This window comes from Phalaenopsis equestris, unplaced genomic scaffold, assembly GCF_001263595.1.
Source record: "Phalaenopsis equestris unplaced genomic scaffold, ASM126359v1 Scaffold000221, whole genome shotgun sequence".
Classification (NCBI taxonomy): domain Eukaryota; kingdom Viridiplantae; phylum Streptophyta; class Magnoliopsida; order Asparagales; family Orchidaceae; genus Phalaenopsis; species Phalaenopsis equestris.
The window spans coordinates 249,967-262,367 of NW_018164663.1; the positions used below are offsets into that span (position 1 = coordinate 249,967).

At 36.0% G+C, this 12,401-nt stretch overlaps 2 protein-coding genes across 2 annotated transcripts in view; both read left to right on the forward strand.

The window, feature by feature from the left end:
* The window catches only part of LOC110023174 (12-oxophytodienoate reductase 7-like), a 17,786-nt gene extending 14,745 nt beyond the window's left edge, over positions 1-3,041 (forward strand). Inside the window, exon 6 of the mRNA XM_020722448.1 lies at positions 2,916-3,041. Coding sequence (XP_020578107.1) covers positions 2,916-3,041 — 126 coding nt within the window. The remainder of the gene's footprint in view (positions 1-2,915) is intronic.
* An 858-nt stretch (positions 3,042-3,899) lies between these two features.
* LOC110023182 (germin-like protein 8-14) lies at positions 3,900-4,756 on the forward strand. The gene is made up of 2 exons (XM_020722456.1): positions 3,900-4,353; positions 4,519-4,756. The coding sequence occupies exons 1-2, from the start codon at positions 3,910-3,912 to the stop codon at positions 4,699-4,701; spliced, it is 627 nt and encodes a 208-aa protein (XP_020578115.1). The 5' UTR covers positions 3,900-3,909; the 3' UTR covers positions 4,702-4,756.
* Positions 4,757-12,401: the final 7,645 nt, after the last annotated feature.

The following is a 12,401-nucleotide window of genomic DNA, read 5'->3' on the forward strand; positions in this document are numbered from 1 at the left end:
TATATATATATATATATATATGAAATACGTAATATTTTAAATTGAGAACATCTGGATATAAACACGAAAGAGTTGAATAAACTACCGCAAAAAAAAAAAAAAAAAAAAAAAAAAAAGATTTACATGCATACTACTCACCAATTTCTATTTAATTACATATCAAACACTTGGATTTCAATTTTTACATATTTGTCATGTTATATATACATGAAAGTTATATTTCATTTAAAAAAAATTAAAGGTGATAATTTTTATGAGCTATAAAAGATTTTGTTGGTATTAATATAAAAATCAACATTTACTGCTAGATAAAGAAGAGAAAGGCTGAGAAAATTAATCGCCTCAAAAACTTATAATCGTGAAATATATTTATGAGAACAGACCAATGCGCATACTGGGCTTGACGCACGTCGGGCTTTGACTATGTCAAATCGTGCTCGGGTCGGGGCGAGCTGGCAAAATTTTATTTTTTTCATAACCAAACGCATCAATTCTAAGCGGGCTTATTACAAGCCCGTCGGGCCGCCGGCCTAATGCCCAAATCTAGGGGGAGGAGACGTGACCTCGGCGAGATCGCTCTAGGGCGACCCAAGAAAGCACGATCGCTGGCCAATCCCACGTATCAGGAAGGCACGCATCTCAGACAGATGAGGAGTACATCATTCTTGAAGAACCCATCTAACCAGGTCAGTCCCACGTAATAGGATGGCAAATTTACAGTTCTTTGTTGTGTTATCGCTCCCCCTCTCTCTCTCTCATTTCTCAGTGCTATATCCCTTAGGCAGGTCTCCCGGACATATTCGATTTAACCAAACCACATTAAACAACCACTATGTTAACTTTTAGAAGGATAAATACATCGTTTCATCCATACGTGATGTGGCATATATACAAGAAAAATATGTAAATACATAGGAATTGAATGGTATGCATGTAACTCCTCCAAATATCACGTTAATATGGTAATAATTTCAAGCCACAAAATTATTCCGAATTACTTGTGAATTTATTACATCCCAAGCTTGGCTCGTTTGATGGCATGTTAATTTGAATTTGATGAGACTAGTTAATAAGCGAGCATTTAGTTTAAAAATATTTGATAGACAATATATTTAAACAATAATGAAATCAAAGATTTAAACACAAAATTGTTGAAGGCATTTAAAAATTGGGAAATTTACTTTCTTAGCACATAATTCTCATGTAATTATATTTCTCACACCTATAATTTCATATTTACATGCATAGGATTTTGGAGCTTCTAACCTATGAATTAAAAGGCGCATTTAACTTTTTAAAATAATAAAAATGCTATTTTTTTATTTGATATTAAAGATTTGAGTGCTAGTTGTGCAAATATAAAAATTTAGATTTGAGAAATGTAAATACACCATATATGTAAATGCCCCTTATAAATGGTATCTTACATATTTATATTACATGATTTGATATTATTTATTCTCTAATTTTTCATCTTATTTTGTTAATTTATAGCAACAACTAAGCTAGTCAAGCTAAGTTGATCTCACATAATAGAGTTGTGCTCAAATAATTAATCAAGGTCAAGCTTATGCCAAGGATGGCTCGAGCTCAGACCAGTCTGTTTGCAATCTTAATGAAGCCGATTTACCGACTCCATCTCGAATTGTGGTCCAGCAATAAAACAGCATCCATTTTGAAGCCCACCAAAACTTGAAAAACTCTCATGTTTTTTCATGTTATAGGGGACTTCGATAAGCCAACTCTGTGGGCTAATATGTAACTTTGCTATCTAGCTCTTTCTGATCGGTTCAATGTTGGATCATGATACTCAAGATATTGTTAACATATTGAAGAATAAATTAAGTTTGTTTTATAAAAATTAAGTGATATTCGGTAATATTTGATTACATCTATATATGATTCATGTATATTTATTTTGACTCAGATTTGAGAGAAAATATTATGTCCTGACACCCGTATGTGTCTACGATGATTCGACCACGCCACTGTGTGCAGAGTGGTGTGATTGAATCCACGCCGTTGTCCGCACATCCGAACAACTGATGTCATATTTTTCATAAGAGGTGATGAATGGAGAAGCTAAAATTCAGTTAAATTTCTACAAGCTTTAAATACGTTAAAAATCAAGTAAAAATATAATTTTTTAAATAATTCAAATTCTACATTCAACCAAATAAAACAACTAATTTTAAAAATAGTACTGATCAAACCGGCCTAAAATTATTATCACTATTACGCACTTAAAAATCAGTTAACACCATACTAATACAATTATTATTTATTTACATATCTAACACCTAAACTTTCATATTTACATACATACCACCTTCCTTGTATATGAAAAGATGTACTTCACTTTTCAAAAGTCAAATGGTGGCACTTTTTAAAAGGAGTTTGATATGTAAATATATAGGAATTGGGCGGCATGTGTGTAAATGCCGAGGGATTATCTACGGTGCGTGCGGACACCGCCGGTGTCCGATCCTGGTCGTAGATCACGGTGATCTACGGTCACTACGGTCAGGATTATTTTTATTTTTTTTAAAAAAAATTTAAATGGGGCCCACCGAAATATATCGGGACCGTAGATCAGGTGATCTACGGATTTAGATGGGGCTCACCGAAATATATCGGGACCGTAGTCCGGATCGGACACCGCAGGCAAGCTGCGTGCGGTGACCGATCCGTATGGAATAATTTTTCGTAAATGCCCCCATTAAACAATTAATCTTCAAAAATCGTGCAAATCAAAGCACCCCAAAGTTGATATCTAAATAAATCTTGATTAATTGATATCTTTAATTTCTCCGCAAGCTTAGTTCTGAGATTCCTTGACTTTTATTTGTATGAACATAAATAGGCGCCGTCGTCCCACGTGAGGCTTATTTTTCTTTGCTGAACCCCATCTACAGTTAGGTCAACATGCAGCGTGTGGATGCCGTCACCAACCGGTGGACGGAAGATCTGTCAGCAACGGGTTCTCCATGTGTGCGCCGTACGCGTCGGTGGAATTTGGACGTGGACTCCGATGGCTGTGATTCATGTCAAAAATTAAATCTTTATGTGGAGAAAAATTTGACATGTAAGACTTATGCAACACTGCATACATAATAAAAGTTATATTTACGTTATATTTGTGTTATATTGTCTGTAACAGTGATGTAACCTCCATATAATCTACCCATAACCTATCTGAACTTACAAATAAGTTTATCGCTTCTATTTTCACATATCTGTAGGTTACATGGAAGTTATCTGTATGTTACATGTAGGTTCACGTAAGATGTATGCAGCGCTGCGTACATAATGGAGGTTATATTCACGACATTTCAATATTATATTCGCGTTATATCTCCTGTAACCTCCATGTAACTTCAATGTAACCTATAGATATGTGAAAACAGAAGCGCTAAACTTATTTGTAAGTTCATGTACGTTACATGCCTTCACAAAATTACAACAGCTCGTTCTAACCGATTCAAAATGAGTCTAGCTCGTGCTTGATTCATTTGCTAAGCAAAACAAGCTGAACATGAAAAAATTATTTACACTTCATGTATCAATGAGTTGAACACAAATATAATTTTGCTCCCACTGGACTCATTTTAACTCAAAATAATTAAATTTTAATTCTACAAATCAGTATTAAATTATATTGCTACAAACTTGTAAATTCATCAAAAATAAAAACGACGCAGAAGATTCCATCGCAAATGAGCGAAATGAGGAATGGCAGCAACAGCAGCCACGTGGCAGATTCAGGAATTATAGGAGGATCAGCCACGTGTTAAAAGTCATCATTTGTAAATTTTTATTTTTCCTGTTTCAAAAAAATTTGCCGCCTATATATATCATCCATCCCCTTCCCACCACCAACTTACCTCCAACAAGAGAAATCAACGAATCATGATCCCAACCCTCCTCCTCTCCCTCCTCCTCTCCCTCCTCTCCCCCTCCTCCGCCGATGATTTCTGCGTCGCTGATCTCTCCCTTCCCACCACTCCCGCAGGCTACTCCTGCAAGAAACTATCCACCGTCACCGCCGACGACTTCGTCTACTCCGGCCTCCGTTTTCCCGGAAATCTTACAGATCCCTTGTTCCATTTCTCAGTGAACCCCGGCTCCTCCTCCCAGATTCCCGGTCTCAACGGCCTCGGCATCTCCATCGCCCGCATCGACATCGCTAAAGACGGCGCCGTCCCTCTCCACTCTCACCCCGACGCCAGCGAGATCTACATAGTCACACGGGGCACCGTGATTGCTGGTTTCATCTCCTCCAATACTGTCTACTCTAAAAGCCTATTTAAGGGAGATGTGATTGTGTTTCCTCAAGGCCTACTTCACTTCCAGGTCGTCATAAAACAGTTGGTTATTATTTGCTTTGGTGAAATGCGTCAGTCATAATTTACTGTTAAAAAGGAATATCTCCTATTATTATATTGTCGGAAGTAACTTATCACATAAACCGTCACAAAACTGAACTAATTAGGTACGTACGTATATTTTGATATGCAGGTAGAGGCGGGCCACGAGCCGGCGCTGGGAATTTCTGCATTTAGTAGTTCGAACCCGGGACTGCAGTTTACGAGCCGTTCGATTTTTGGGAACTCTTTGCCGTCGAAGTTAGTGGAGAAGGTGACTTTACTCGATGATGGGGAGGTGAGGAAGCTGAAGAGGGTGTTTGGGGGGAGTGGATGAGGGCTAGTACGCTAGCCGGAACTGTGGAGTTGATCTTGAATAATGAGCTGTTTGATGCTGAGTTCAGTTCACGTAATAACTTCTCTATGTTTTGTGTAATAAGCTGGTTTATGTTTGACATTTCTCGGCATTAAGAGATGATCCATTTTACTGAAATAAAAAGAATAAAGTGTTGATGGAAAAAATATATAAATTTATGTTGAAGCTTTTTTATTTTCTCTGAGAATTGCTCGTGAGCAATCATGTTTCAACTTTGAAAGACATGTTATTTACGAAAGTGATACTTTTTTAGGCAAAAAGCAACACATTCATCACTATTTTATAATTAGGGTTTTAAATGAATAATGCACTTGATAAATAATTCGAAGTAGATTAGATTAATATTCGATGAGGTTTGTTCAATTTAGTAAACAAATAAATTTAGATATATATTTTTAACTTGAAAGCTCATGAATCAAATTTGAACACAGTCCACGTCATTTATTAATGTTTATAAAGAAATTTGTTTATAGGTCAAAAATTAACTCATTAAATACTATGTACTTATATAACAACAACAACAACAACAAAAAGAACAATAACAACAACAAACCCTTATCCCACTAAGTGGGTCCGACTACATGAATCATTTTTGTCCATTGTGATGTCAATTTTCATTTAATTATAACATATTATAATCATTTTTATACAATATATCCAATTCTTTCTAGGTTTACCTATGCCTTTCTTAACACAAGTCGAAGTTAAAACATCTACACTCCTAATCTGATCATCAGATGGTCAACGTTTAATGTGAGCAAATCATATAAGATGAATCTCTCTTTTTTTTGTCCACCACTGGAGCTACACCAACCCTATCACGGAAATATTCATTTCACATTTTATCTTTAAGTTAAAGCCACTCATCCACCTAATCATTATCATCGCGGCAACACTTAACTTAGTTTTATGCTTCTCTTTTAAAGGCCAACATTCAACGCCTTAGAGCCTTGAAGTTCTCACCACCTTCTTATATATTTTTTTCTTTCAGTCTAAGAAGTAATTTTCTATCACACAATAGGCTCGAAGCATTCCTCTACTTCAAACAACCAACTTGAATTCAACTAATAACATATTATTTAAATAAAATATGACTAATTAAAGCTTATTTAATTATATCTATGTTGTGTATCGTAGAATTCACCACGATTGAGTGATATATTTATGTTATAGTATTATACAATAATCCAACACACACAATGATAAAAGAAGAGCTTATAATAGGGCACCAGAGGTCTTTATGCTAAAAAACCAGAAAGGAAAAAATTTCACTAGATCTAACCCAATTAAAATTAATCTAGTATTCATATGTATGTTACAAGGTTTTGCCTGCCCTAGAAAAATATAAAAGGGTATTAAGATAGTGGAAGAAATTGACTTGACTTTCATTAGATGGTGTTAGAAAATTTGGGAAGTGACAATGCCACGACTACAAATAATGGAAGACTAATGATAGGAGATGTGTTATGGTGATCTTGAAAAGTTGTCACTGATGGTGGTGGACATTAGGCAACAATGATCCATCAACATTAGTAGTGATGTCCAAGCGACTGTGATTTGATGATGGCAATTTGAAAATGGCAGTGTAATGTGACGGTTGCAGTGCCTGAGTAGTGGTGATCCAGTGATAGTGGTGGTGTCGGTCAAACGATGGTGGTCTGACGAAGATGATTTGGTGCAATGGCGGTGGTGGCTAGGAGATAATGATCCCGTGACAGTGATGGTGAACCAGAATAGTGGCGGTTGTAGTGCATCAATCATTTGGCATAATTATAGTCAAGAGATGATGGTTCAATGATAACAAAGTATACCACAACGACTTGGCTTTTAGACATCAGTGAACCAACATAGCGGCAGACTGAAGATGATGAACGGGCTATCAATCATCGGTGATCCGGCCTAGCATCAACCATGGGATGATGATCCGATGATGATGGTAGTGTTTCGATGATGCCAACCTAGTTGTTGTGATGGTGACCCAATGATAGTGGTTTGACAATCGCAATGGTGGCTTAATATCAGTCGGATAATGATAGTCCGTGGTCTAGCAATGGTGGCCAGATAGCGGTGGTAACATGGTGTCGACCAAGTGTCGGTGATCTAATGAAGAGGACAGCTCGATGACGGTGGTTTGGCATGGCGGTGCTAGCCCGACAATGGTGGCCTGACATTGGCAATGGCAAGACATTGATCGAGTGTCGGTGGTCCAGTGGCGATCATAATATGATGGTTAATTTTTAAAAACTTATCAAAATAACTCAATGTATTCATAAATTATAAATCAATATAACCAAAATCTGGTAGAAAGTGAGCATCTAAAATCTCTTGAGCAAACATTTCTACTTTTAAGGGTGAACATACAAAATCTCTCGAGCAATTAAAATCAAGGATTATCAATATTGCGTACAGTTTACTAGTTGAAATTGCTAAATACTAAATTATATCATGAAATGTTCCACAAGGTCACCAAAAAGCCAGCACAAAACTTTCCATGGAGCAGTCATATCATTTCAATTCCATAAATTCTTTTTTTTTTTTTTTAATCAATTGTAAGGGTTCATGCTTTTCTTCTTTCCTTTGCGATCGAGCGAAGAGGAGTCATTACGGAGTCCTTCGAGAGTAAATTAAATGTTTCAGAGCCTTTAGCTGTAAATTGCACAATTTAAGGTCCTTCATATATAAAACACCCTAAATTTTAAGTGTTTAGATATATAAATATATAGGACTTTCAAGTATATGTTTAAACTTTTTTTTTTTTTTTTCTAATTTGAAATTGTGGGAGTCGTTAACTTGTCTGATTATCCAAATAGTTCACAATTTTGGTCTTTTTCATAAGGTTAAAGTTGATTGGGATGTGGGTGTGGAAAATAAACCCAAAAAAAAGCTATTGAGCTGCATAGTTCTGTAGTATCAATTCACCAAGCAGAAAGTACGTTAGGTCTTCGCATTCAGGGCGGCACAAATGATGAAATATTTGAGTTAGAGGATACCATGGGAATTTTTGAAATGGTTGCTCATGGTTTGGATGAGAATGATGAAGAGAGTGGAGAATAAATTTTAGGTTTATCTTCGACGGCGAGTTCTTTGGAAGAAACTTAATAATATAAGTTTGCAAATTTTAGATAAATTGCTACTACGACATACTTTTTGTCTTTTACTTTTATTGTTTCGAGACACAACTCTTTACTCTCTTTTTTCATGTTTTTAGACATAGTTGCTACTTGTATTTTACCTTTGTTGTACTGTTTTTTCTTGCTTATGATTGTTTTTTCGGTCAGTAATAATCTTTTTAATGTCATTCCTTTGTTTGCAAATGGTCACGGGTGGTGGTGGTGGTCATCTACCTCATAGAACTTGTGTTCTATGGATTCTTGAGACAACCTGTAACAGTAGAAAAAAGAGGTCGTCTGTTTTCAATGTTTCCACTACTGCTACACATCCTCTTTCACTACCTCCCTCACCTGTTATTGCTACACCTCCGATGACACCTCCTCCCCCACCAGTTGCTACTACACCTCTCGCAACACCTCCTCCTGCACCAGTTGCTGCCACCCCTCTTGTGGCACCTGCTCCCGCACACAATGCTGCCCCATCTTTTTTGACATTTTCTTCTTCCATACATACTCCCCCACGTGCCACTAGTACAACTCTTGAGTCAGGATTGTCGACTCCTGCACTCCATGTTTGACTTTTTTTTACGTTGCTGCCACCCCTCTTGTGGCACCTGCTCCAGCACACAATGCTGCCCCATCTTTTTTGACGTTTTCTTCTTCCATACATACTCCCCCAAGTGCCACTAGTACAACTCTTGAGTCAGGCCTGTCGACTCCTGCACTCCATGTTTGACTTTTTTTTATTAATTTTTATCTAATACACAATTTTTTTTTTTTTTATGTTGCAGAGGTCCTTCACTTGGCTCCTAGAGCACCAACACCAGATATGTCGAATCTTTGAGTTTGGCCCTTGCCGTCACGTTCATGACACCCCGCTGGAGGGGCGCAACCTGCCTAGATTGGTGAGGGGCTCTAGGGCCAGTTGACCGCAGCTTGGGTCTCTCTTGATTATAAGAAATGGAGGTCGACGAGCCGAATGAACTGAGCGATAGAGCGGGCCAAAGAAGTTGCGCTCCATCTTGGTGGATCAGTCTTCCATACGGAGCACTACAAAAGGGTGGAAAGATTTTTTAAGATATTTAAATATTAATTCAATTTTTGGAGTTATTTTTTTAGAGTTAACCATTTTGTAGGCTGCACAGGCCAAGGAGTTGAGTCGTGCATCCTCCGTTGCGAAGCTGGATGTCCGAACTCATCGGCACCTAGGGAATGTGCAGTGGAACTCAGAGCATTCCCGATTGGTTGCAGTAAGTTAAAAACTTTAAATTAAAATTTTATTTTAACTCTAACTGTTGAACATGTCAATTAAATGCTGGTTTTCATCATGCACGAGGAATTCAAGTACCTCTGGGAGAGGCATTTGGCCACTTAAGCCCAGACTGACGTTAGCAACAATGGTACTCAGTCTACCACAATGCATTCGGAGTACGGGCTTTGGACTCAGGCAACAAGGAGGAAGAAGAGGAGGGTTTATGGCCTTAGAGCGAAAGGCATAGCCTTCAAGGCCGAGCACTCCCGTGATCCAGTGATGATTCTGTTCTAATTTCCTCTACGAATAAATCGATTTTTGAGAGGTGGAGAATATTGATGCTTGACAGGAGATATGGTACCTACCCGATGCCTCGCCCCCTCCCTTTTGTTGCTTGCGATATACCAAAAATCATAGGGCAGTACAAGCAAACGGCCATCAATGTAATAAAAGCAGGTAAGACTATTTATGATTTGAATGAAAAAGGTGTATGCCAGTTTTTAAAAGTTAAAATGCTGATATTTTTTTTATGTGATAGGAAAGATGTGGGTGCTATAAATGTAATAAAATAAAGTTTAGATGTTAGATAAGTAAATAGTTAGGAATTGGATGGCATGTAAGTAAATGCCGCCAATTTTTACTATTTGTATCCTTGACCTTTTAACTTCTATTTTTTTGTTTGTATAATATTAAGCTCAACTCGAGCAAATTATCCTGTTAAATGTTAAGCTGGATTGGAGTCGATCCCTCACTCTCAATAGAAGGCATCATGGCACTGTAACAAAAACTCATTCCTGAACAGTTTGTGTTTGGTTCGTTGAATAGCTCATACTTGAATCGTGTTAACCGAGCAAGCCAAACTCAAATAATTTTTATTAGCTCGATTAAAATGAATCAACTACGATTAATTTTGTGTTTTTAGATCGAATTAATTATTTAAATAATTATATTTTTTTATTATTATATTTTTTTTATTAAATTTTAAAGCTGTATTTATATATGTACCTCACAATTCTTATAGATTTATATAACTTTTGAAATAAAACACTTAACTTTTGAAAGTTATATTTATAACACCTTGGCGTTGCAAAATTATGAAGTAAATGTCGAAAAAACTTCCGATTATTTATATGGGGCTATTTTAATCCCAGAATATAGAAGTCTCAAAATAGCATTAGACTATTGAAATTGGGGTTGAAATAGTCATAATAGAAAAATATTAGAGTTAATTTCAAAATAATTCATGTATAAAAAAGTGCATTTGACTTTTTTTTTATATATATATTTTTATGTGGTGTTAAAGATTTGAGGGTTATGAATGTAAATATTAAAATTTTTGTTTGATATATAATACATAAGATTTGTGCGGTATGTATGTAAATGCCAAAAAAAAGGAAGTATGATTTATATGCATACTACTTGATCAATGTATATACGTGCTAAACTTCGACTTTTACATGCATGCCATCTCACCTATACTTGGAAATGTATATTTCATCTTTTGAAAGTTAAAATGATGATATATTTTCTTGTGTGATATAAAAAATTTGAGTGATATAAATCTAAAAAATAAAATTTAGGTGTTCGACATCAAAATACATAATAATTGGGTTGCAAGTTATTGCCCCAACAAAAATAAAATAAATGCCGATATTAACTTTTTGAGCTCTACTTGTAGGTTTTTGTGGAGATTCACAATGCCCACCGTTATCTCATCGACCATGTTCTCAAAGACGGTATGAATGACCGGTCTGACGTTTATTGCGGTTTGCTACCGAACCGCATTCGATTCCTTGACGAACTGGTCGGATCTGTGACCCCTGCCACTGGGCCGGGCAGAGTGGGCGTCCATCCATGGGTCAAAATGTCGAGGCCCATGACTCAGATCCCCTCCCCCTCGAGAAATTAATTTGCATGGGGAGTGTTTTGATTGATTCACCGCACGCATTTCTCCTCGTCCTTGCTGCTGCCAACAAGCTCATGCGATACAATTACCACCGGTGAGAAGCTCGCCTACCTCCACGTCACTCAGCCGCGGTCAGGCGGAGGAGGGCGGTATGGTAACCCGGAAGACGAGGGCCGTCTGATGCGGGTACGACGAGATGCGTACTCGTACTTTTGAAATTTACTATTTAGTATTGAAGTAGAAATACTTTTAATCTTATTGTGCTTCTTAATTTTGCCTTTTTTTTTTTAATTATTTTTATACGGTGGATTTCAAAAGTACCGTATTGTCTTTTTTTTTATATTAACATGAATACCATATATGATGATATGAATACTCAATTAAAAATTATAATGCAATTAGCAATGACTCTGAGATTAGACTCAACTTTTTTTTTAAAGAAAACAATTTACAAACATACCACACAATTTTTAGAAATTTATAAATCTCATATTTAAATTTTTATATTTACATAAATAACACTTTAGTGTCATCACTCTACATGGAAGGTTTATTTTGCTTATAGAAGTATGCAATAGCGGCATTTTATATAATATTAATTATTTGAGTGTTTTATATGTAAATATGAAAGTTTAAGTGATAGATATATAAATACCTAAAAAATTGTGTGAAATGCATGTTAACGACCCCCTTTTTTTCGGTACATTTTTCTATTTTTTGGATATTTGATTTTGAATGAGGAGCCTTGATATTGATGCAGGTGATGAAGGGGAAAAAAAATTAGGTTAACATATTAAGAAGCCATTGATATTATTGTTAGCATTATTAGAGAGTTCAAATCCAGTAGCAAATATAATGTGTTAAATCATCCCTAATCAAATACAAAAAAATCTTTACAGAAAAATGTCATTAAGCCCCGTTTAAAATCTTGTATTTATGCCTTCCTATATATATTCTTAATTCGGCTAATCAAGATTTTTGATAGCCTCTAGCTGCTTATCCATTAAACTGCCATTAAATCTATTTTAATATATAATTTACTACTCAAAAAAAATATTAATATAAAAATAACAAGGGATATTTACAAATATGCCACCTATTTCATTGTATTTACAGAAAAATATTACATCAGGAGTCCTAATGTAGAGCTATGTTTAGAGTCCATTGATATGCGAACATGTAGAGATGACAGAAAAATAAAAGAAAAAATCGTTTTGGCGCAGGGGAATATTTCTCCCGTGTTATTCAGCATTATTCAGGTGTTATTGTGTTATGAGATTATTCTCAGTGTTATAATAACACAATAACACATCAAGGATTATTCTCAATGTTATAATAACACAATAACACATCAATACAGCCACAATAACATCTGAATAACAAAGAATAACAC

Excerpts from the sequence above, each read along its gene's own strand:
- LOC110023182 (XM_020722456.1), top strand. The coding sequence starts at position 3,910 with ATGATCCCAACCCTCCTCCTCTCCCTCCTCCTCTCCCTCCTCTCCCCC. Across the intron at positions 4,354-4,518 it reads AAGGCCTACTTCACTTCCAG|GTAGAGGCGGGCCACGAGCC; the intron begins GTCGTCATAAAA and ends TTTGATATGCAG.